Here is a 25,649-nt window from a genome sequence, read left to right as displayed (position 1 = left end):
AAAGGCCCGGGGTTGTGTCCTGTTCGATCCCATCGTGCCATGGGGTTCCGGGGGGTCCCCTTCCTCCTCGCATTTCCTGACCTGACCCCTTGCGTAGCAGGCACTTTCCTCCCCAGCAGTCCTGAGGGCTTCTCTGTGTCCCATGCCCACCACGTGCCGCCCCGATCTCCACCTGTTCAGTTGGGAGACAGTCAGCAAAGCTGGTCTTAAAGTCAGATGCACACACACATGTCCCCCTCGCCTTCCTGCCAGCACCGCCTCATGACCCCACGCATTTTCCACACTGGGGTCAGCCCCCTTGGTGGCCGGTCTGGCTTCCTTCCTGGATCGAGAAATGAAGATGAACATTTGCCGAGAACCCCCAACCTACTTCATGGCACAGAACCCTCACAGCCGCCCTGAAAAGCAGCCATTCCTGAGTTACGGATGAGACTCCAACAGGCTGAGCCAGCAGCCGAGGCCCCACGGCCAACCCAGGCTGACTCGGGACTGGAAGCCAGAGCCACCCCCACCCCGGCCCAGGGCGTCCAGGTGGCTTTAGTGGGCTGATGTCCTGAGCAGTGAGCCACAGGGGGAGTGACAGCTGGGCTGAGGTTCGCGCTTGTCCTGCCTTTGCTTCTTTCTCCAGACCAGTGCCCTCCCACACCCAGCGGCTCTGGGCCTGCAAGGTGGTGTCACTGGCTGCAAAGCAGAGTGCAGCACCCTTGCCTCCTCATCCTTGTCCCCACCTGCCTCCTGGGGGCCTGGTGCACAGTGAGGCCATTCCTGCCTCGCCCTCAGTTCCCTGCACAGATTGTTAGTTCTGTCATCCAGTCAGGAGATATTGAAGTCTCTTTAAAAACATCGTAAGCACCTTGATTTTGTCCAGAGTCATGCTGCATCCCTTAAGGCAAGAACCTCCAGGGGCCACATGACTTTACTGAGTGGCCCTGGATCTCCTCACCCACAGGGAGAGTGGGGGATGCTCAGAACCAGGCCCCTGGGTCTCAGGGAGGCCCAGACATCATTTCATGCCAAGTCACAGGGGCAGACGGAGGAGTGGGCAGCATCGTGTTGAGAGCTGACTCCTCGGAGAAACACATCAGCCCTTTTATGCTTTTCTCTCCTTGTGCCTCTGGTTCAAGGCTCTGTCCCCGAAGCGGCTGGCACTTCGTCTTCCTTTTTGCACTAACGTTGGGAGGGCTGGAACCCTGGGCTTGTGCGTGTTGCTCCCAGGCCCACAGCCACCCGCCTGGCTCTCTGTGTGACCCAGGGCTCGGGGCTCGAAGGGGCAGGGATTCGGGGTGGTGGAGAGGAGCGGGCCTGGGCATGTGGGCTGCTGACGATCAGAATCCTGAGTTAGGGTAGAATGTGCCAGAGGCAGGAAAACGGATGGCGGGAGGTATTTATAGAAGCACGCCCACGGCCTGGTAACCGGGCCAGGCCACACTGATTGTCTCCCAAGGGTCCTTCCGTAGCAGGGTTTGCTGCAGCGCACCTCCCCCAGCTCTCCCACCCCTTCTCCCTCCCTCCCTCCCCCGCCCCCTTTTGCTGAAGAAAGAATCAGCAAAAAAAAAAAATGTCTCTCTTGCCCTGGCTGGTGTGGCTCAGTAGATTGAGCGCCGTCCTGTGAATTGAAAGGTTGCTGCCGGTTCGGTTCCCAGTCAGGGCATGTGCCTGGGCTGCAGGCCAGGTCCCCAGCTTGGGGGTGTGTGAGAGAAGCAACCTATCAATGTATCTATCGAGTATGGATGTTTCTCTCCCTCTCTTTCTCCCCCCTTCTCTAAAAATGAAAATCTTTAAAAGTAAATGCCTCTCTTGAAACTTAAATAGTAACTCCGAGCACAGAGGAGGGACTGGACAGAACGAGGATAACCCTGAGGCGGGGCCGGGACCGCTCAGCTACTTCCCTCTCCCTCCCACTGCAACTGCACGCTCACCGTTTGGTGTGAAAACACCTGGGCTGCCTGTGCGCCTGAGCGAGCCAGAGGCCAAGCAGAAAAGGAATGAGACCGTCAGCCCTCTTATCTCGAGCAAGAGGCGGACGAATTCTGAGCCAGATTGGGTCCGAGTTTCCCTCTGACCGGCAGGAGTCTCCACTTCCCGGAGGCGAGATTTCCCAAGTGGTGAGCTAAGCACTCTGTCCAAACGACTTCTGCCACTTCACAGGATAAGAGGAGCGAGAGGCAGTTCTGCTTAGCAGGTAATGGGACCAGATCGCTGGGTTCAAAACCCAGCTCCCCCATTTTCTATCTGGTGACCTTGACTAGGAGGTGGAACCACCAACGCCCTCATCTACGAAGTGGAGATAATGGCCACAGTTAAGATTGCTCTGTGTGCCCAGGCTGGTGTGGCTCAGTTGGTTGGGCATCGTCCCACAAAGCAGGTTTGCTGGTTCAATGCCTGGTCAGGGCACATGCCTGGGTTGGAGGTTCAGTCCCCAGTCAAGGCATGTTTGAGAGGCAACCAGTCAATGTTTCTTTTTCACATCGATGTGTCTGTCCCTCTCTTTCTCCCTCTTTTTGCCTCTCTCTAACAATAAAAGAATAAAATCTTTTTTTAAAAATTGCTTTGTACACTTACAATGTGCTAGGCAGGAGCCCCTATTTTAAGCTGGCCACGTGTGTTGGCTCATTTAATCCTCACCCCCCTTTGAAGAAGGTACTAGTAGTATCCTCTTTTTAATCGTAGTGCTGGCCACGAAGGGTTGTGTCGAGGATTAAGTGAATTAATACGTGTAAACTGCGTAGAACAGTTTCTGGCCCAGAGTCCTGATACAGCAGACGTCAGCCGGCCGGAACCGGGGGGGGACAGAAGTGCACAGGGGAGCAGCAGACCCCAAATCAGGATCCCCAGGAAAGCGGAAACCCCCGGGCTCCACGGTCCCTGCAGGTGTCGGCGGCCTGGGTCTGATGGATGGACAGTGCCACCAAAATGAGACCGAGCCTGAACAGTTTTCCCGTCTACACGTGTTAAGGCCCAGGGTTGGAAGCCGTCTTCCATTTCTCGCTGGCTCTTCTCGTGCCCGGTAGTCAGGGGGCTGCAAAGCTACGGGCGCAGTAGGCGTCGCTGGAGGTGTGAGCGGGAGGAGGCAGCCGCAGAGTGGGCGTCTCGTTGCCGACAGTTACGGCTTCGTGTCGCTGAGGGGCGTGTTGGGCAGCCCTGGTCGAGGTTGTGTGGGATGGGAAGGAAGAAGGGCAGGTGTCGCTCTCTCTGCCTTTTCTAAAGGGGAGTTTGGCTTCTACAAAAACCACAAGGTAAAAACCCACTTCTGTTGGGCTGGAACTTCGGGGGTGGCTGCTCTCCTCGTGGGACTGGTGTTTAGGGGTGGCTGGGACATCTGCTGCATCTCTCCTGCTGCCAGGGTCCCCCAGTGTGGCCCCAGCTGGGGTGTGACATAGTGTGGCAGAGGGGAGGGCGAACCTCTGTCATTCCTGGCTGATAGCAGGGCTGGGAACGAGGGATGCCCCAGGTCAGAAGCACAGAAGCCCCAAGGTAGAGACATGTTTGCTCAAACGCGATAGATTCATGGGATGGTCTTATGGCTTGTTATTCCACATTCCATAATATATCCCAATATATTCCATATATTTTATTATCCCATAAGATATAAATTACATTTGCTGTAAAATTATAACAAATGCAGCTCTGTGTTGTTGAAGAGAGGGGGCAGACTGCGTTATATCCCTGGAGTAAGTAGAAGAGAGGGCGGGCGTCCACAGTGACATGGGGGAGGCGTGGGTGGAGCCTGTACGTGGGCTCAGAGCCCGAGCCTTGGGGCTGGACGCACCTAGGTTTGAATCTAACCTCTGTCAGCGTGAACTGGGTGACCACCAGGCCTCCATCTGTAAGTCCCTTTACGTAAAAAAAATAACCGTAATCCTCGTGGGGCCTGTCCAGGTAGGGATTAGAACGAGGATGTGGACGCTCCGTGAAGAGACCAGCCCCATACTGGGCCGCCATCATCGCCCTCCCATCACGGACGTCGCTGTGGGCCCTGGTCTGACGCGTGTCCTGCGAGCCTTCGGGGCGTGTTTGCACCCTGTGTGCACCCAGCCTGCGGGCCCAGGAAACAGGAACCACAGTCTCCAGGGCCTGCAGAGCTCCTAGGTCAGCTGCGGGCGAGTGCCCTTTACACCCGTGTGCAGTTTAGCTCCCCCAATGAGAAGAACCTAAAATCTCTGCAGTCTGAAGCCTTCGTTGATATGGAGGCGAGACAGGAAGGCTGAAATTTGGTCCGGGAGGGAGGGGGCGGGGGCGGGAGGAGGGGTGTGAAACTTCTGCAGGGACCAACTGCCAGGATGAGAGGGAGGCTAGAGAGCTGGGAAGTGATGAGAGAGCCCAGGCCGTTTTGCTCCTTTTCAGAGACAAAATCCCCCTGCTCCACCCACCCTGCTGTTCACTGCTCTTTGGGTGCCAGGGTGTCATGTCGTGACTGAAGCACTCACCGGGCTGGCGCGCAGTGGCCCAGCCTCCCTCGGGGACGCTGTCATAGGCCCTTGCAGTGACCCATGAGAAGCCAGCCCTGCTCTCCAATGAAGAGACCAAGGGTCAGCGTGGTCGTGGGATTCCCGCAGGATCTGAAAGGAAAGCACTGGCGTTTGTTCCGACTCAGGTTTGCCTGACCCCAGAGCCGGGATGCCGTTCTCTTCCCCACGTAGCCGTAAACTCCAGGGACGGAGCTGCGACCCGCGGACCCTCCGTCACTGAGTCACATCCTCAACAATCGCACCTGGGACTCATCACATACCTAGCACTTAGAAGAGCTTGCTTATCACTGAGTAATAAAATTGTCTTGGGAATTTCTGCTATATGACAAATTACCTCAAAACATGATGGTATAAAACAACAGCCAATATATTTTGCTTGTGATTTTGTGGGTCAAGAATTTGGGAAGTGCTCAGCCTGACAGTTGGGGTTTTGGGGGGGGTTTTTTAGATTTTATTTATTTATTTATTTATTTATTTATTTATTTATTTATAGAGAGAGGGGGAGGGAAGGAGAAAGAGGTGGAGAGAAACACTGATTTGTTGCCTCTTGAACACACCCTGACTAGGGTCAGAACCCGCAACTCAGGCATGTGCCCCGATCAGGAATCGAACCAGTGACCTTTTGCTTTCCCGGACAACGCCTGACCCACTGAGCCACACCGGTCAGGGCTCCTCTGGGCGGTCCTTGCTGGGGTTTCTCATGCAGGTACACTCAGAACATTGGCTGGGGCTGCCTTCATCCACAGGCTCTGCTGGGCCGGACGTCTAAGATGGCTTGAGCCCGTGGCCGGCAGCTGGTTCTGACGGCTGGCTGGTCCCTCAGCGGGGCTGTCAACCAGAGCACCCGTGAGCAGCCTCCGAAGCAGTGTCCTCAACCCGAGGTGCTTGCACCCATGCAGAAACAAGTTTGTGTCTTAACAACTGGTGGGTAGAGGCAGGGGTGCTACCAAACACCCCGCACTGCCCACGAAGGCCCCACCCCACGAAGAACTGTCCAGCCCCACAGGTGAGTGGGGCCCAGTCTGAGAGCCCTTCTCCGAGGCATGGCGATCTCAGGGCGTTGAACTTCTTACCTGGGGGCTGGCTTCCCCCAAGGGAGTTCTCAAGAGAGCCAGGCGGCAACTGCATCTCCTTTTATGACCCAGCCTCAGAAGTCACGCAGCATCATTTTGGTGTACGCTATTAGTTGAAGCAGTCACAAACATCCGAAGACTCAAGGGGAGGGGACGTGCGTGGGCCCCACCTCCCAAAAGGGGGAGTGACAGGAAATTTGTGGTCACTTTCTAACCACCGTAGAATGCATTGGCACTCAGCACAGTGGAAAGCACGCAGGACCATAGAACCCCTGGGGGTGGACGGTCACCCGCTTGTCCTGCTGGGAGCCGGACAAGTGGATGCGGAGTCCCTAGACCAGCTCACAGGGGCAGCTGCTGCGACCGTCGGGAGCCCCTGCTCCCTGAGCCCTTCGAGTGCTGCTAGGGTTTCTCTGGGCCGGTAGGAAACAGATCAGCGTTCACACTGGACAGTCCTTCCACCCTCCCTCTCTTTCCCTCCTGTTAAACTACCGTCCAGTCCTCTACCTGGGCTCCCACGCTCACCTGTGCCCTCACCTGTGTCTGAGCCCTAAGCACGCCATTCCAAGTTCTTTTATTATTGGCTTGAGCAGGGAGATGTTCCATTAGTGATTTGATTCTCCACAAGACATTTCTCCCTAATTGCTAGTCATGGGATGATAATTAGCAACTGTTAATGCCTGATAATTAACAAGCTAATGCTTAGAGGTAATGGCACCCAGGTAATCATCTTGAAGCTGCCAGACTTCCATGTCTGGGCCCCGAGCCCCAGAGGGTAACCCTGCATTTCAGCATCTCTAGCCCAGGAGTTCGCGGGGACCCTGCACACGAGGGCAGCAGTTGGAGAATGGACCACTCTAGTCTTTATGTCTGTTCTCTACTTTGGATATAAAAATAATCCATGTTTCTTTAGAAGCTTTGTTGAGCACAGGAAAGTGATAAAGAAAATCGAATATCCATAACTTTATTACCTGGAAACACCCACCATCCACATTTTGGTTTACTTCTTCCCAGCCTGTGAATTTTTTTCGACAGTTGAATTCTTGGAAGACGTGGTTTCGCATCCAGCTTTATTTGTGTAACATTAGGGGACAAGCATCTCTTCGGGGCAGCGGCTCATAAAAAGCGTCCGCCTTCCCCATCGGAAAGATCGAATGAACCTTGTGGGTGAAGGACAGGCTTCGTGGAAGGAGAGACGGTCGTGTGTGAGCAAGGACTTGGACAAAAGCCTGATGGTGTGGGAACCAGGACTTCACCCAGACCAGTGTCTCCAGCGGGACCCCCATTCCTGCTGCCACTGCCAGACGACATCGGGTGCAAACATAGGCAGTGATGTCAAAAGAAAGGCAAAGGCAATGAACTAAGATGCAAGTTAATCGTTTTCAGAATGGGGCAGCACAGGTAATTTCCATCTGCTGCCTCACAATTTTCCATGCGGCACAGGGGGAAAAGCATTGAATCAGTGTTCAAAAAACTACCAGTTCACACTTTGGTCCCTCCAGGGGCCTGGCTGGGCGGCCTCAGGTATCCCTCCCCTCTGGACCTTGACTTTCCTACGTGTGGTTTGAGAGAAACATCAGTCCTTCACCCTACAGGGTGTTTTCGGAATCAGAAATGCCAAGTCGGAGAGCACCTCCCAGAAATGGCAGAGGAGGGTCAGCCGGGGGCTGCCGAGAGCGAGCCCGGTAGGATCAGCCAATGGCCCTTAGGTGACGTGGCCCTTTACAAAGACCATCTTCCAAGTATTGTGTCACATACGTCTCTAGATGTCCTAGTGGCCCACTTTGGATGTGTCTCTTCACCCCAACACTCCAGAAGGGTCTATGTCCTCAGTAGGGAGACGGTGCAGCCAGAGCATGGACTCGGGATCGGACCGAGGTCTAAATCCAGAGGCTGGCCCCCAGCCAGGACGTCCTGCAGGCTCACCTAACATCCCGGAGCCTCAGTTTCCCCATCCACAAAATGGGGCTAATGCTCCCCACAGAGAGGGTAGTTGTGAGGTCCTGATGCTGCCGTTTATTTGTAGATAAGAACGCTTTCATGATGGAAGCACAACTAGTCTTGTGTCATGAACAGGACTGTTGTTTTTGCTCTGTGCAGAGCCCGCGAGCTTGTCTCCTGCTCTGGAAGGGGACGCCTCCTCTTCCCACGCTCACTCCCCCTTCAGGCTGTGCTGCCGCAGAGTTCCGCGGGCCAGGCCAGCCTCGGCCTCTTCTTCTGCTTCTCGCGTTTATAGATTCAGATCCAGTCTGCTCTCCACCTTCATCTTTTCGAGCCTCCAAGGCCCAGACCCTTTCTTTGTCTCGCTCGCTGACAAGCTTATCGTTGAAATGGGCTGTTCGGCTCCGGCCGCACCGGCTGTCGTATTTCAGAAGCCCTGATCCATCTGCCTTACAAGCACAGGGGCTTATTTGCCCATCGGTGCTTAAGAATAATTCCTTACACCAGGACGGTGCCTCGGATTTTTCAAAGCCCTGTCATGTTTAATCTCCCGGCCGTTCTGGGGGGTGAGCAGGGCAGGCCTGGTTGTTCTGGGCAGCCTTGTCCCCAGCGTGGCTGTCTCAGAGCGAGGCACGGTTGCATGGACAGATATGTAGGCAAAGCCCTGGAATGCATGAGGTTTGGGGTCAGATTCAGTGCACGGTGGGCTTAGATCTCCGAGGCCTTAACGTGTGCGTGTGCAGTGGGATTCTTCAAGACCTACATGCAGCGCTTGTCAAGGCTTTTTTTCAATGGAGTCTTTTTTGCTAGAATATTCCAAGGCAATTTTGCTGTGTGGGACCCCACTTTGGAAGACACTTGTAGGGGTGGCACAGGAAGTGTCTTGAGAATGAGGCAGGGTGAAGTTCAAATGTGGGCACCTCCACCCGCCAGCTGAGTGACCTTGGGTGAGTTTCTTAACTTCTCTGATCCTCAGTGTGCTCGCCTGTGCAGGGAGGCGGTGGTAGAGTTGGGAGAATTAAAACAGATGGTAAAGTGCTTAGCAAATGCCTCATGGTCATGCTAAAGCTTCAGTAGACGGTACTTTTATTGTTCCCTTCCTCTGGGTTACCCAAGAGAAAAACGGGCCCCAGAAGGGTCGATTTTCCGGTCTTACACAGAGATTTAGTGACCAGGTTGCGGCCCTGGTTTCCTGCCTCTCAAGGCTCTTTGCAGCTTGTGGGGCTCTGTTCTCATCCAGGCATCTCACCCTTGTATTCTCCTTCCCTTCCCTCCAGCAACTGTCCTTGGGTTCTAATCCCATTCTCTTTGGAAGATATGGGGGCCCTGGGAGCTTCAAATGTAAGCGAATGTACTTAGCCAACCATCAATGAAAACCTTAATTATCATTTCCCACGTCACTGCCCAACCCACCGATCCATGCAGCAGTCTCCAGGGCCCCTCCCCCACCGAGGTCCACCTGCCAGGTGGGTCCCGCCCCATTGTGACCGCCCTGATGCTGTTGTGTCCCCCTTTCCCGGCTGGTGAACTCTGCACACAGTGCCTCTGATGCCATTGCCTCCCCTGTGGCAGTGAGCACGGGACTCCACACAAAGTAGGTGCTCCGTGACATACCTGCAACCCAGTTGGGAGCCTAGCCAGCCAGCTCCGCCCCCCACCCCACCGTGTGGAGAGGGACTTGGCTAGGTGGGGAGGGCTGGCTGTTTTGCATTTCATTTTTCCTTCTTTGTCAAAGCTGGTTCAGGAAGGAGCGGCCTGGGTTAAACCCCACTGCTCTTGGCCTGGCGGACAGAGTGCATCGGTTTCCATGGGCTCACACCCAGCTCCAGGGAGCCGGCTGGGGCTCCTTCTACAGGTCAGTCAGCCCTCCTGTGGTCAGCCGATAGGGCAGGGCCAGTGCTGTGGACTCAGTGCCGGACGTCCCCCGCTTCCTGCAAAGAGCACCCATTTACCTCCCCTTCCCTTTCTCCCCTCCTCCAGCCAGCTCAGACCCTGCAGGTGAACCCACTGAGACATGAGGCCATGCCCTGAGTAGGGCCCTGGGTCACCGCCGGGTGGCATTCCCCCCTCACCACAGGTGCTGCGATGCCTGACACTTGTGTGAACATTCACACCGTTTTAGCATTTCTGGCTTTGCACTACTGCACAGGGTTCACACTTGGCACCATCGTGAGCACGACTGGCTTAGGTAAGGCACGCTGAGTTGCCCAGGCCCACCCTCTCTGGAGTGGGCTCTGCCTGACCCCTCGAGCCCCCCATGGTGACCCTCTTCTGGGCTCTCATCACATCCTGGGCTTCCCTGTCACCTGTTTGACCCAGTTCTTCGCAGACTTCAGCAGATACACAACTCACCTGGATCTCATTGCAATGCGGATTCTGATGGACAAAGTTGGGAGAGCTGAAGCATCCGCATTTCTAACAAGCTCCCAGGGGATGTGGCTGGTCTGTGGTTCACACTTTGAGTAGCAAAGTCCAGTCCCTCTCAACTTGGGCTGCGCATTAGAATCACTGGGGGCACTTGAAAAACACCGAGCCCAGCTGCACCAGGATCTCTCAGAGCGATGCCCAGGCAGCGGGGATGGCTGGGCAAACCCTGGGTGACGCCACATGGCAGCCAGTGGTCAGGGCCCTGAGCTGGGCTCTGGGCTCCGTGGGGGTCAGTGTCCCCCGGCCTTACCCCTCAGGGCTCCCCAGCTCCCAGCCCAGTGCCTGGCCCTGGCAGGTGTCAGCAGGCAGGCCTGAAGGGACTCTTAGCTCCTCTGTGGCTGGTTCGGAGCCAGCTCCTGCCAAGGCAAGAGTCGGTCTCTGATTAGGTGGGTTTAGGAAGTCCATTGAGCTCAGACTGTGTGGTGTGGCTTCTTCACTTCTGTTGACCTAGAACTGCACTGATCGAAGTGCTTCCCAAGAAGACACCTTCCCAGGAAGCCTTCTCACCCTCTGCCTCTTCCCAAGGCTGCCGCCACTTCCCCTCCTGGCTGCTACAGCTCTCTGCCAGGGTGCACTTGACCCTCAGAGTCCTTCTCCACACAGAGAAGCCCTCGGGCAGAGCTTACACCTCCAGCCCTCCTCCCTGCTTCAGAGCTCTTGGGCAGATCTCTAGCACAGCCTCCTGGAAGCTGCATTTTAACTGCTTTGTGGGAGCCTTTGTCCTTCTAGGTGGGAAGCTTTCAAGAGTGAGGATAGTATCACGTTCAGGGTTTGTCTTTTTATCTCCCGTGTTGGGCACAGGGGACTGCTGGGTGGAGGGATGGATGGATGGATGGATGGATGGATAGCATTATCCATCAAGGGAGATTCCCACAGAGGACAAGCTGGCCCCTTGCAGTAGCCTGGCAAGAAAGCTGTGAGTTCCTGGCAGGAAGAAGAGAGTGCACCTCAGCCCAGCGGCCTGGCCTCCAGGGAGCCGGCCTGTTGCTCTTTACACATCGGTTTAGCCAGGGGGAGTTCACCTTAGTTACCTCCCCCAGGCCCCTCACCTTGGCCTCCTCAGAGGTACAGCCGCTACTTGTTCCCACCCCCAGAGCTCGCCCCCTGCTGGCGGGACCAGGGCCGCGGCCCCCACTCAGCCGTGGAGAAGATGAGCGCCTGCGGGAGGAAGGCCCTGACCCTGCTGAGCAGCGTCTTCGCCGTGTGCGGCCTGGGCCTCCTGGGCATCGCCGTCAGCACCGACTACTGGCTGTACCTGGAGGAGGGCGTGGTCCTGCCCCAGAACCAGAGCACGGAGATCAAGATGTCCCTGCACTCGGGCCTGTGGCGTGTCTGCTTTCTCGCAGGTAAGGACACCCAGGGTGTAGATAGCTCCGCCCAGAGAGGAGCAGCCCCACCCCCACCCCAGAAAACCTGCCCAGGAGCCCCTCCCCCACCCTTGGGGGAGGTGCCGTACGGTTTACTAGACAATCCTCTGGAAGCCGAGGCAGTGTCCCCTGCAGCAACCGGGACTCACCCCAAACTCGAGTCCTGATGGGCAGCGTCCATTTGAGCAAGTGCTCTCATCGCTGGCGACCTGGGTCTGCCCACCTGAGAGGCGTGTGTAAACCACGACCTCCCCTACACTCCACCTGCAGGCGGAGGGCGGCTGACAGGCACAGGGCTCACGCGCCTGCCATGCCTGAACCCCCTGCTTCACTGATCTCCCCACCTCCCCGCAAGGCAGGACTGTGGGTTCGTCCACCTTACAAACGAGGCAGTGGGGCTTGGGGGAGGGGAAGGACGTCTCCCTGACTCAGTACCACTGGTGTGCAGGGTGGGCGGGGCTTGGCAGCCTCTCTGTGTCTGTGTGCAGGGGGTGGCGGGGAGGCCTCCCAGGTGCAGGTCGCTCCCACCCCGCCAGGTGGGCAGGTCCGGTGCCGCCTGTCCAGTCCTCCCGCCAGCGCTAGTTCTTCCAGAGGCCCCTGCTGCTGTGGAAGCCTCGGAGCCGCACTACTATCCTTTGTCCCGCTATCAGGCCGCAAGCAGCCTGTACAAGAAGAGCTTCTCTGTCTCCACATCCCGAGATGGGCCACAAATTTGGGCTGACTGGAATCACCACAGGGTGGTCCCTGGGCACTTTTTGGAGGGCCCTGTAACCTATGGGTGCCCTGGGCAGAGGGGCCCGGGGGTCCTCCCAGCTGCGTGGCAGGGCTTTGGGAGGTGGGCGTGGGGTTGGTGCCCACGGGTGTGTGTGTGCATTTGTCACCCTGGTGAGCAGTGCCGCCGACTGCCATTACACCTGTATTTAACTCTGTCTGAAAGGGCCGCTGCAAGGACAGAGTTGGAATGCAGTGGAAACCAGCACCTGTTGTTTCCTTTCTAACCAGTTTTCCAGTTCGGGAAGCCACCAGCCCGTCTGCATCTCACGGCTGTGACCGGCCTCCTGGGAGCGGCCCGCCCAGCGAGGCTGTGGTTTCCTCCTTTCCTCTCCGGTCTCTCTGGTCGGGGTCATCCCTCCCGTCTCTGCCTCGTGGTCCCCACCCTCCCCCAGGCACCTCCAAACGGGGCCTGGGTGGTCTCCCAGGTGGCAGCCGCAGCCCCACCTCCCCCACCCCCACAACCCTGATGGTCTGCAGACATGCCAGAGACCCCAACTTCAGTCTTTGGTCACTCACGCTCCTTTTACCTCTTCTTTTTCCTTTTCTGTTCTTTTTTAACTTTATTCTTCCATTGCAGTTTACATTCAATATTATTTTGCATTAGTTTCAGGTGTACAGCACAGTGGTTAGACAGTCCTATAGATTAGACAGTGGTCCCCCATATTTCCAGTGCCCACCTGGTGCCCACCAGCATTCGACAGGGGGACACCTCAAGGCCTGGCCTGCTGGTGACTTGCGTCTGTTTTGGGACCTGACCTCACCCCTCACTGCCTGGGACCATGTGGCAATCATCAGGCAGAGTTGGAAGCCCCCAGCGTCTGGCTTCCGAAGTGGTTGACAAGGCTTTGGGGGTTCTGCTCCGTGATGCCCGCACCAGGGAATCTAAGCCCGCCGTGCACTGAGTCTGTCCCCGAACAGCAAGACGGCCACCGTCATGTTACTCAGCCTGAGTTTGCAATCTGGCCACTTCTCATGCGCCTCTCGGAGCTTGGGTTCAGGAAGGGCGTGACGTCCGGCTGTGCTCCAGCTCTGCCGTGGGGGACGGGACCCCCCAGGGTCTGGAGCTTGTCCAGACGTGAATACACTGAGGGTCAAAGATTCTAGAAGCATTTAAAGATACAATTTGAATAACTTCAAGTTCACCTTCCGGAGAAACCCAGAAAGGTAAATGATTCTTGTCTTCGTAGGTGAGGAGCGGGGACGCTGCTTCACCATAGAATACGTGATGCCTATGAACACCCAGCTGACGTCCGAGTCCACGGTCAACGTCCTGAGTAGGTGCCTCAGATGCTCCACGCTGGGCCACTGGCTCCGCAGAGCAGAGCAGGGCGGAGGGAAGAGGCAGGGCAACCAGCTCGGTTCCCAAGAGCTGATGTCCTTGGGCTCAGCTGGCCATGCTGGACCGAGCTGCCCGGAACCCGCTCTATCCATTACTTATCCCAAGATGGTGACAGGTTGCTGGAATGTCCCAGCCTTGTGACCCAGGCGAGTGAGAGGGCATCCATACCTGCTTGGGCTGCTAGAACAAAATACCCCACACCAGGTAGCTCATAAACAGCAGAAATGTCCTTCCCTTATTCGGGGAACTCGGAGTCCAAGATTGAGGCTCTAGCATGGTCACATTCTGGCGAGAGCTGTCTTCCGATTCATAGTGGGTGCCCTCGTGCTCTGTCCTGTACAGTGGAAGGGTGAGGGAGCTCCCTGGAGGCTCATTTATAAGGGCACTAATCCCGTGCAGGAGGGCTCCACCCTCCTGACCTTAGCAACTCCCAAAGTCCCTGCCTCTGATCCTATCCCACTGGGGAGTAGGTTTCAACACACGGATTTGGGAGGGGGGATGGGGACAAAAACATCCAGACCGAAGTACTCGGAGAACTGAATCGAGCCCTCTGGCCCCCCAGCAAGACTGACCGTGGCCTTGGCCTCATCAGAGCTGGTTCTGACCCCTAAAGTGAGCTTTCCATGCAGTTCTGACACTGAGCACAGACTCCACAAGCTAAGGGCGAAGGGACAAAGGCTCTGGCAGCACCGGGAGGTCCCAGGCCAGCCAAGGAAGGGACAGAGCTGGGGAGTTTGTGAACAGTGCGGCCATGGGCACCAGCTGGCAGACACCTCCAGGAGCACCTGACTCAGGAGGGTAAGGCAAGTGGAGGCTAATGGTGTCTTCTTGTCCCCTCAATTAGAAATGATTCGCTCAGCCACACCCTTCCCCCTCGTCAGTCTCTTCTTCATGTTCATTGGCTTCATCCTGAGCAACATCGGACACATCCGTCCCCACCGGACAATACTGGCCTTTGTCTCTGGCATCTTCTTCATCCTCTCGGGTAAGTCTGTGGTTTTCGTTCACTCTGGACTTTCAACGCCCAAACAGCCACACTCTGGGCAGTCCTGGCCGTGGCTGTGGGTCGGCCCCCGGCGCAGACCAGCTGAGTGAGTGACCCAGGCACCTGCAGTGTCCTCAGCCCACCCTCTGCATGGTGCTGTTTCCACCCAGGCCAGGAGGTGGGGACCCAGGGTGAAGCTCCTCTTCCTCCTGCTATGAACCTGACCTTAGTCAAGGCTGTACAGTGGCTGGGAGGCACCTGAGATTTTTTCAGCAGTCAGATCAGAAACCTCAGGTCTAACTGGGCCGCACTCAGTGGTTCTAACGAGAGCGGGGCCCGGGGTCCGCAGGACCAGCAGAGACGCAGGCGTGAGTTAAGTGCCCGGGAAGTCTGGAGTCACACTGATTTTCCTTGAACATTCATCCTTCAAGATGCCCTGGTTTAATCATGTGAAGGGAATTAAACCTGAACAGCTCAAAACAGGGTAATTAATTGTGTGCTGATTCAATTACAGTCACTCATTGACGGTGCCTGAGGCTGTCATTTATTTGGCACAATGGCAGTGGGACTCTGGACCCCCACGGGGCCCCCCACCCCCGCCCCGACTGAACAGTTACCAAAATCTGGACAAATTCTCCTTCCCTCTCTGCCTGATGACCTCCTCAGGCCACACCCAGTGGTCGGGCGAAGGGTGGGGGGCTGCTGCTCAAACCGGGAGCGGATCGTCTCTGAAGCGATGTTACCCGCCGTGGCCGGAGAGATGGGGGCTGGAGGCCTGGCTGCCTCTGTCAGTGGGAGTCGGTTTTCTTCCTCGGTTTAGCAAAAGCCCCCTGCTAGCTCAGTGGCTGTCGCCATCGTTCACATCAGGGTCACCGGGGGGAGCTGTAAGATAGTACCGTGCCAGGACCCCAGTCCTCGGGTGACTCAGAACGTCCACGGGAGGGGGGTGGGCATCCACATCCGACAGGTGACTCCGGACAGCAGAGGGGTGAGAGCCACCAGTTCAAGAGGAGGCTGGCTGAGAGCTTTTTTTTATCGACTTTATTGGGGTGTCATTGGCTAATGAAATTATGCAGGCTTCAGGGATACAATTCCATAATACATCATCTGTATGTAGTATTGTGTGTTCACCACCCCAAAAAATGGACAAATGAAACAGAGGCAGGGAGCTTTCTTACCTGCACATGTACGCTTTCCAGAAGGTCATGGTCTAAACATGGTCTTCAGGAAGCAAGCTCCTCCTCTCCCTGAACCCCGGAATAAGTGCCCTGTCTCCGGGCTTTCTTCCTGAACCCTGAGGGGAGGCGTGTGTCCCACCGGCAAACTCCAGGGCCTCCCCTCTGAGCCCCGCTGCCCGCCCCCCAGGCCTCTCTCTCGTGGTCGGCCTGGTGCTCTACATCTCCAGCATCAACGATGAGATGCTCAACCGCACCAAGGACGCAGAGACCTACTTCAGCTACAAGTACGGCTGGTCGTTTGCCTTCGCCGCCATCTCCTTCCTTTTAACAGAGGTAACCCTTCCAGCAGGCTGGGTGGGGAGCAGGGCATGCCCGGGCCCAGCCGGACGAGGAAGGCAGGCTACACCCACCCTGGACCCACCACTCCACTGCCCTTCGTCCCCAGAACATGTCACGGTTTACCTGCTCACGGCTGCTCCGGCCAGGATGGTCCAGGGCCCTGCCCCTGTCGCCACCCTCCCCCACCCCCAGTGGCTCTCATCACTGTGTCCCCCTGCTGGGAGCAAGGCCAGGCCCCCAGCATGAGCCTCCTCTGCTCCCTCCTCTCCACAGAGTGCGGGGGTGATGTCCGTGTACCTGTTCATGAAGAGGTACACCGCTGAGGACATGTACAGGCCTCACCCCGGCTTCTACCGCCCACGGCTGAGCAACTGCTCTGATTACTCAGGCCAGTTCCTCCACCCGGATGCCTGGGTCCGGGGCCGCAGCCCCTCCGACATCTCCAGCGACGCCTCCCTGCAGATGAACAGCAACTACCCAGCCCTGCTCAAGTGCCCCGACTATGACCAGATGTCCTCTTCCCCCTGCTGAGCCTCACCGCCTGCCTCCTGGGACTGGACAGCCAGGCAGCTTCTCCAGAGCTCCCCCGCTGGCCTGTGAGCCCAGGCGTGTGGCTGACAGGCCAGCCTCCCCCAAGCTTAGCTGTTGTCACTTGACCCAAGTTGTTTCCCTGCTTCCCCGGCCCCCACCCACACAGTATCTCCAACTGCCCCACAGTGGTGTCAGGAGAATGGAGCCAGTGGGCAAGCAGATTGGCTGAGAGCATGGGTGCAGCCCCACCTTTTGAGTGCCAGCCACACCAGCCACTCCCCACTTTCCTGGAACAGGTGGGTGTTGCAGCCGTGTATTGGTCCCTGCACACCCAGCTTCATGGCTCAGTCCAAGGCCAGCTCTGAGACGCCAAGCTCCTTACACAGGCCCAGTGGGACTTGTGTGCTTGCCAGCTGGCCTGGCCCTCACATTCACGATCTGGACCACGGACCAAAAGGTGACTGATACAGAGGTCTGGCTGGCTCAGAACTGTCAAGCAGTGTTCCTTGTGAAATCTTGTATTCTCTCTGTCACCCACCTCCCTCCATACAATACCCCCATCTGTGCTCTCCACCCTCAGCTCAGCCCCCCCAACTGTGAATCCCTCCCCTTCTCCCACATGAACTCAATTGCCCTAGGGAACTAAGGAGGCTCTGAGGCTGCTGATAAGTCACAAAGAGGTGTTAATGGCTGATGAAGTCTTAATCTGTATGGCCCCTCCCTAACATTTAACAGGGGTCTTTAATGCCTTAACCCAAAGAAGTGACTCTGATAATGAGAATTTCATAATTTTCCTGGTCTGAGTTCATACTCCCAGGCACTGTTTCAGGCTCCGGGGATACTGTCCCTGCTCACACGGGCCATATATCCAGTCCAAGACCCTCAGATCCAAACACTAGACAGATGTCTGTACCACCTAAGCGGAAGGCAGTGTTCAGAGAGGCTGCGTGGGACCCGGAGCTGGACTTGCCAACACCTGGTGCATTCTGAAGCTAAACAAGCCAGGCTGGGAATGACCCAGCTGCTCTCCTGAGGATGCCCGTGAACATGGGAGAGGGGGTTGCCAATTTAATCCTAACATAGGGCCGAATCTGCCTCCTGGGTATGGTACATATGGAGGATGTCCCCAGAAGGCGAGGGAGCCTGATGCCCATTTTCCTAGTAGGAAACCTGAGCTGGAATGTGTGGAGCACCTTCTGCCAGGCCCACGGGGCAGAAAACGGTGGCAGGACCTCTGCAGGACCCCAACCCCCTCGGTTCTCCAAGGGTCCCAGCTCCTGCGGTTTTGGATTTGAGGTTCTGACCAGCGAAATAATGACAGGCTCCCTGCTGCATTTTTGCTCTGCCTGCTTTTCTCTCTTTCTCTTTAAGATAGTGTTAGGTTCTGCGTGCACAAAGCCACAGTGGGCTCCTGGTGGGCTCTGGAAAGTTGTACAAAAAAGTGCACGTGACGTATGAGGCCTTCCAAAGGACACTGTTTTGTGGGGTTGGTGTTTTGTGTGTATGTGTGTGTGGCTTTTTTGTGGGTTTTTTTTAGCTTGGCTGCCATAACAGAATGCCCCAGACTGGGTGGCTTCAACAACAGACCTTTATTTCTCACAGTGCTGGCAGCCAAGAGTCCAAGATCAAGGTGTCAGGAAATTGGGTTTCTGCGGAGGCCCTTCCTTGGCTTGCTGATGGCCATCTTCTCAACCATGTCCTCATATGGTCTTTTCTCTGCACGCGTGCACGCCCCTGGTATCCCAATCCCCTGTTTATGGGGACACCAGCCTGAATTCTAATGATTCGGCTTCATGTGGAAAGCTCCAGATTGCCCTCATTTTCCAACCCTTGCCTATAAACCAGTAGCAACTGTAAGGCCCCAACTCTCCCTTCGCTGGCACCTGCGATGGCTGTTCTAGTCTTTGGTTACCGTGTACAGAATGATCTGGCAACCGCGTTCTCCCACCGCAGAGGAATCGGTGAGTGTACTTGGAGACCAGTAGGCGGCTTTTCCAAACTCGACCGGTGTGCAGATATGCTCTACTTCCATTTTTGTCAGTGTAACTAGCGCGTAGGATGCACATCACTGTGCACCCCATCACCTTGCCCTGTTACTGTGCTGCCTAGTCCTCACGCACAAAGGCGCCCCGGACGTGGGCGGGCGGTTGGCTGTGACGTCATCAGGGTGCGCCTGTCCTGGCCTGGGAGCTGAGCTGCCAAACTGCGACAATCCCGGTTTCCTTTCCAGCTGGACATCGGTTTCAGAGTTGGACCCTGTTTGCCACCCCTCCACAATCAAAAGATTTTAATCAAACATTAAAGTATATAGAGTCAACTCAGAAATGAATTACGGCTCCTTCCCCAATGTACTTTCTGATCACTTTTGTTTCTTTGAGCACTTAAAAAAAATACATTGATGAGCTCTTTTTTCCCCCCTTCAAAAAATGGGAGGGGGGCATTCATACACCAAAATCTGATGAGTTTTGAAATAAAAACATTCGGGGTTACCAATCATGGGACGCTGGCTCACTCCCACCTGGAAATCACCACCCTCCGTCTTGCCTCCTGTGAGTCCAGATACCTCAGCCCCCAGCACCAGATGACGGTCTCCAAAGGCGTGGGCTGCGGTCAGGGCTCTGCGCAGAGTTGAGGGGAGGAGTCACTGGCGCATCTGCACGGTGATGATCCAGAAGAACAGGTGGGGAGAGTCCCCTGCTTAATGTTTGGGTAGCTCAAGTGTTAGAGCTAACCAATGGAATGTGTATCTACAGAGAGAGATTTATTTTCAGGGACTGGCCCATCTGATGATGCAAGCTCACCAAGTTCAAAACCTGATGGGGGACATCGGCAGAGGGTAGACTCAGGGAAGAGCTCTAGTTCAAGTCTGAAGGCCATTTGTTGTCAGATTTCCTTTCTGCAAAGGAGAGGTCAGTCTGTTCTACTCAGACCTTCAACTGATTGGGTGAGGCCCACCCGCCTATGGAGGGCAATCTGCTTTACTCAAAGTCCATTGATTTAAATGTTAACCTCATCAAAAAATTCACAGAAATACCTAGAATAGAATAATGTTTGACCAAATACCTGGGCACCATGGCCCAGCCATGTCAACACATATAATTAACCATCATAAGTGGATAAAGGGCAGAGGAAAACAAGGGAAATGGCATTCCACCTTAAGAACTGCAGGGTTGGTGTAGAGTTTGGGGGTGTGGGGAGTCAGCACACCCAGGCTCTGTGCCCTCCCAGGCTGCTTCTTTGGCCGAGGCCATCTGCTTGGTGAGCACAGAGAGCCCATTTGCAATTCTCCCAGTCTTGATTTTTATACCAAACTCAGTGAACACACTCTCATATGCTAATATGACCCTTAGGAAGTTAATTAGCTTCTGGAACACAAACACTCCACGTCTTGAGTGGGTGCAGAAGTGGATGAACAAGTGGATTCTGCCAAATGCAGGGTTGGAGCAGTGTGGGCTCAGCCAGCCTCGCGCTCAGCAGCCACCACCTGCAGGCTTGACACTCCCCATGGGGTAGAGGGAGGTGCCCCATAGCCAGGACATAGACCCCCAGGAATTGGGGACTTAACTTTTTCCTTTGTTTATGAAGGGGTTGGATAAAATCATCCCTAGGTTCTGTCCTCAGACTCTGCCTCTAGCTCTGAAGGTGGTTGGCTTTACAAGCAAAACCTAACCAATCTCAAGTGTGGGCTCCCTCACCCCTGCATCTCCTGCCTCCTTCCTGGACAACAACCCAGAGAATATGGAATTTAGATACAAGATCAGATACTTGGAGGACCCCAAGAAAGAACAAGATTGAGTGCAAAGGGCAGGCCCCCAGAGCAGCAGGAGGGGTCCCATTCTTTCCTCTGAGCTGGGGGGAGGGGAAAATGGCTTCTCCAGCCAGTGCCTGCTCCCCTGACCACATTATGGGGAGTGAGGCCCTAGTTCAGCCAACTCCAGAGGTTCAAGAGCAGATTCAAGATCAAGAAGCACCACTTCCATGTCCAATGGAGAGCAGAAAAGATGCTTCCCTGCTGAAAGGCACCCAAGATGTGGTTGTGTCTGTGTCTGTGTCTATTGGTAGACGGAAGTTTTGAGATGGGAGTCCACTTAGAGGAAGGAAGTGATGGCTTCCCTGGAGAAGCTCACCCTGGAATTGATGTGAAAGGCTTAGCCTCCTCCTCAGACCCGCAGGTAGGGCGCTGGCTGGTCACCCAGGTGGGCTGAGTGTTTGGGGACGTGACCTGCAGCTTCCTTTGCCAAGTCCCAGCCAACATCTTGCAGGCAAAAGGAAGGACTTCGGAGCCACCACTCCCCCTGGGTGAGCCCATGGCCCCCTTTGAGCCTCGGGTCCTCCATCCACAAAACGAGTGGCCTCCTCAGGCTTCCTTTCCTGGGAAGGAGAAGCCTATGTGAGAATTTACTTGGGGTTTCTGATGGTTCCTGGTGGAGAAGACACGCCGACTCGGGGCTGAGAGCTGGCTGAGTCACCCTGTCTATGACCCAAGCTTAGCTGACTTGTCCCATCATCGGCCCTGCCCTCCCGAATTGCTCAACCTGCTCTCGGCTCAGGAGGGACTCCCTGCCAGCTCTCTCCTCACCAGCAGGAGGAGCAGTTCTGGGGAAACAGCTGACACTCCATTGCCTGTTGACCTTGGCCTTGAGATCCTCCCTTTTCAGAGCTGGTGGAGATTGGCTTCTGGTTTCCACCCTGCAACAGAGAGGACACTTCCGACAACAAGTAACACTGTGACTCGAATTGCTTTAGGCGGTGAGTGTAATCTTCACTCACGTCAGGAGAGCCAGGAGAAGGTGTGGGCTCGGGGGTCTGTTAATGCAGTAGCTCGGTGATGCCCTCAAGGACCCGAGGTCTTTCCATGTCTCCGCTGTGCTGTCCTCGGAGTTGCCTTTGTCCTCAGGTCGATAGCAAAAGGTTGGTAGCAGTTCAAGTCTTATCAAGACGCAACGCAGCAGAAGAGAGAGAAGGGCAGTCTCTTCTTGTGCCGCCTTCTCGGGAACCCAGACGGCAGCTTTCCCAGAGGACTCCGCCACATGTCTTATTGGCCCACACTGGGTCACGTGCCCAACCAACCACCATCTGGCAAGGGCGGGGGACCATGGGACCCAGTCATCTACTGATGCCAACAAATCGCCCAGAACTCAGCAGCGTAAGACATCACGATCCCATCACTGTGCAGATCGAGGGCTTGACCGGGCTCCGCAGGTGGCTCTGGTTCCAGATTTCCCGGCAGCGGGAGTGCGACAGCCACCGTCCTCAGCAAAGCTTCCCTGCTCACTCGCTTGACAGTTGGCACCGGCGGGGACCTCAGCAGGGGCTGCCAGCTGGAACTCCTGTGCTGTCTTGCTCACAAGGCCTGGTCCCCCTCCAAGTGTGACTGCAGGGTTCACAGGGCGAATGGACGTAGCCTTAGGTGTTATCTGGCGTCATTTTCACCTGAGGACCAGACCCCCCAGGTTTCGGGGGAGGGAACACAGGTCCTGCTGGTTCAAGATGAGAGGGGTGTCAGAGTCCCATGGTGAGGCAAGTGTGAGAAGCAGGACCTGTCGTGGCCCCATCACTGGGAAGTGCATCTGCCACATAACGATTGGCTTTGGCCAGTTGTCCTCCGAGCCCAGAGATTCTGACTTTGTTCTCAGGCTGGGCCTGAGAGTCCGTTTCTCTAACAAGCTTCCAGATGATGGCAAAGCTGTGCCCTGCTCCAGGCTCTCAACTGGGTTCCAGTCACACAAACTATTTAAACATGGTCCTAATGGGACACTAGGGTGAGAACCGTTGGCTTAGACCCACCAGGATTTACCCTTGGAACTGGGGATGAAGCCCCTTCTCAATAGTTTCGTTGGAAGTCTAGTGGCTTCCCAAACAAAACTCAAGAAAGGAAGAGGAAACAGTGTCGGGTGGGCAACCAGGGATGCTGAAGGCCCAGGCATCCCCCTTGCTCCCTCCCAGCCCTCACGGGCTCTGCCTCCTTAGACAAAGGCTGTGCCTTGGGCAAGCTGTCAAGTTCATGGGCTCAGGCCCAGCCTCCCTTTCCCTGAGGGGCTGGTCTTCATTGGGATGCAGCAAGGGCCTGCCCTTGAGAAAGAGGACAAGAGCGCTCAGCATTCTGGAGTCAGTGTGCTCCCTGCCCCCACTGCCAGGGCTCAGGGATGAACTTTGGGCCCCGAGCAGGCCTGATGGATGTTCAGAAATGACCTTGCCGTTCCAGGGCTCCGGCTGCAGAGTTGAAGCCAATCTTCATCACTGGTCTTTGAATAATTCATCTCACGCTCGGCAATCATAAAAAGAACAAGGCGTCAGGGCTTTGGAGGTTTCTGATCAGGCAATAAAGAGACCATGTATTACAGTCTCTTCAGCACACTGATTCTGGGTCAATTCTAATATTTAATCCACCCGCATTCACGCGTCCACCTCCTATCCCAGTTCAAATACAATGAAATCTGCATGAAACACGGTGGAATCTATGGGGGGGGGAGTATGTATGTAAAACATAAGTCCTTTTCTGATTGAGTTACCTTTATGAACACAACGGTAAAGAGACTAAATAAAATAAGCCCCGCACGAGGCCCCGGAGGAGTTCCGTGTGTTAAATCCGCAGTGATTCTCGGTGCCCTAAATGGCCGAGGCTGGATGGACTGTCCTACAGCGTCAGTCACAGGTTTTGGGAAAACAGATTTGCTGTTATGAATCAAGGCCAGTTTCTTGTGAACGGCAGTCTGGACACTATGACCTCAGCATCAACTCCAGCAGAGGGGCATCGCCAGACATCATCGTCAACATGCTTGTAAAGTCCTGTGCAAGCAGTTGGCACATAGTAGGTTCTTTGCGAGCACTGTCCCATTCAACCCTCTGGGTCGTGTACACTGGGGACACGGACACCTGGAGAGGGTTAGGGGCTTGCTCGTGACCACACAGGCGGTAACGTTAGCACTGCTCTGCCATTTCCTGTCTCAAGTGCCGGGTGTCTTCCATTCACCGCCCGGCATGGCCACGGCGCCCACCACCATACTCAGAGAGTATGGCTTCCATTCAAAGGTGGATGGGGAAGGACAGGTGTCAGTGATGGGAAAGGGTGGCGTGGTGTCATTCCCCCGAAAGCTCCCTGCTTGTTAGTCCTTTTTGTCACCTCTCTACTCATCCTGCTCAGTTCTCGGTGACACCAGCTGGGTGTCCCACAATTACATTCAATTCTGACACTAACCGGAGTTAGAGCAGATGGCCCAGCTCCAGGGCTCTGTCCCACCAAGAGCCCCCACCCCAGAGGCCGGTCAGGAGAAGAGGGACCCGGGTTGCTCACCACTTCTGCCCAACCTGGCTGCCAAGCAGAGGTTCCCACCACTCACCTCCTTGGATCCAATTGGTTCTGGAACTGCTCACAGACCTCAGGGAACCGCTTACACTTACCAGTTTACTGTAGAACAAAAGGTGGAACAGAGGGTAGAGGCAGACACCCAGATGAAGAGCTGTGTAGGGTGCAGTCTGGGAGCTGCCGCCTGTGGCGGTCAGGTGCGCACAAAGCAGGATGCTCTCCCAGCTGCTCACAGTGCTGGCTTCCCTGGGGCCCTGGTCCTGCAAGCATGCTCAGTCACAGACTCATCCTCTGGCCCCCCTCCCCTCCCTGGAGGGCGGGGTTAGGCTGCACCTTCCAAGCTTCTACTCACAGCTGCCTCTTTTGGCGACCAGCCCCAACCCTGAAGCTGTCCAGGCACCCATCCGGAGTCACCCCATTTAGAACAAGGCTCTGCTGTCACCCGGGAAACTCCAAACGACTTAGAGCGCCTGTCAGGAGCCAAGGCTGATGGCCGAATAGCAGAAGAAAAGATGTTCCCAGCGCCCTCGGCACTCCTTACTAGGGTCTCAGGAGCGCTGTGCGGGGAGACAAGGCGGAGACCCGGCCGTGCTTCCTGTTATGTCACACAACCAGGGTGGGCATGGCGACGGCACGATTCCAGGTTTCCCTACGTGAGGTCGGTCCGTGGTGGGACCTCATCGGGCCCTCCTTGTTTGGCAGTCACTGCAGGAAGACTCACAGCATCACAGCAGGTGCTGGGACTGACCGCGCAGTGAGGGGCCAGGGATTACCCGTCACACCCAACACCCCGAGTGACCCAGCCAGTGTTGAGGAGCCAGGCCCAGATCGTGCAGAGCAGCTCGCAGAGGACGCTGGCTTTGGGCCCCAGGAGCCCTGAAGCATGTGGCCAGCGGCAGTGTCCGGGGCAGTGAGACCTGGACTACAGGGCCCACCAGCTAGTGAGGAGGAAGGAGTATTTCTGTGTGTTCAACAAAACACTTCCTGAAACACCTTACGTGTGAGCTCCACCCCGCCCCCCAGCTGTAGGAGGTGTGAAGAAAAAAGTGGAGCGTGAATGAGTTTCACTGCACACACTTAAACGCGACAAGCGTCACCTTGCTGCTCTGAATCAAACTAATCTAATGTTGAGCCGTACCCACATGGTTTGTGGGGAATTCAGCGTTCCCCAGGGCTGCTCAGGAGGCCCAGGGGGGAGCGGGTGGCAGAGGCTACCAGGTGGCAGGAAAGTGTAGGTGCCTGGGCCATTGCAGAGGCAGGACCTGACTCCTGATGGCCACTGTCCGCAGAAACCCCACGCCACCACCCCTCTTGGGCCCTGCAGTGGTCTCTGGTCTCTACCTCCATCGGAACTCACTGGTGGCACTTGCTGGCTCATTTCCTTCCCAAGAGGCATGGGGACAATTCCCAGTGTGGCGGACCTGGCCAGCAGAGTCCGCCTGTTGTGGCTGACGGCGAGAATGAATGCACAGGCGACAACGATCCTGTGTGGAAAAAGGGAACAGGCACGGCTACTCTCTCAAGGGGAGAGTTGCCTATGGTGCCTCGGCCACTTCCTCAAGAGGGCAGCGCCCCGACCCTTGCCTGGACAGGCTTTTATTGTTTTCCTGGGGTCTTATATCATAGAAAGATTTATTATCTATCACATAGAATATTATTGTCTACATTTTAGGTACAATCAAGAAAATGAAAATAGCATGCAGAGGGGAATGGCGATGAGCTGATTAGCTATCTTTGAGAGAACTCATACAGGCTTTGGAAATTACCTTGAAGACAGACAATACACATTTGTTGCTTTAGACCAGGGTGAGGGAGTTTTAGCAGGAACAAGCCATAACAGTCTGTATGCATTTTCTAGGCCTGATTCCCACGGGAAAACTCGGTTTGATGGTCTGGCTCCTGCCCACCACTTTGCATCTG

At 55.7% G+C, this 25,649-nt stretch overlaps 1 protein-coding gene across 1 annotated transcript in view; it reads left to right on the top strand.

Annotated features, from left to right (window-relative positions):
- Positions 1–16,577, top strand: part of CACNG5 (calcium voltage-gated channel auxiliary subunit gamma 5) — a 29,968-nt gene extending 13,391 nt beyond the window's left edge. Inside the window, exons 2-6 of the mRNA XM_037128074.2 lie at positions 11,005–11,256; positions 13,239–13,325; positions 14,235–14,375; positions 15,741–15,886; positions 16,166–16,577. Of these exons, the coding sequence (XP_036983969.1) occupies positions 11,061–11,256; positions 13,239–13,325; positions 14,235–14,375; positions 15,741–15,886; positions 16,166–16,423 (828 nt within the window). The 5' untranslated portion in view covers positions 11,005–11,060 and the 3' untranslated portion in view covers positions 16,424–16,577. The remainder of the gene's footprint in view (positions 1–11,004; positions 11,257–13,238; positions 13,326–14,234; positions 14,376–15,740; positions 15,887–16,165) is intronic.
- Positions 16,578–25,649: the final 9,072 nt, after the last annotated feature.

The sequence above is a fragment of the Artibeus jamaicensis genome, unplaced genomic scaffold (genome assembly GCF_021234435.1).
Source record: "Artibeus jamaicensis isolate MK-2021 breed Jamaican fruit bat unplaced genomic scaffold, CSHL_Jam_final contig_1998, whole genome shotgun sequence".
Classification (NCBI taxonomy): Eukaryota; Metazoa; Chordata; class Mammalia; order Chiroptera; family Phyllostomidae; genus Artibeus; species Artibeus jamaicensis.
The sequence above is the reverse complement of the archived record's forward strand: the minus strand, read 5'-3'. Positions and strand labels throughout refer to the sequence as shown.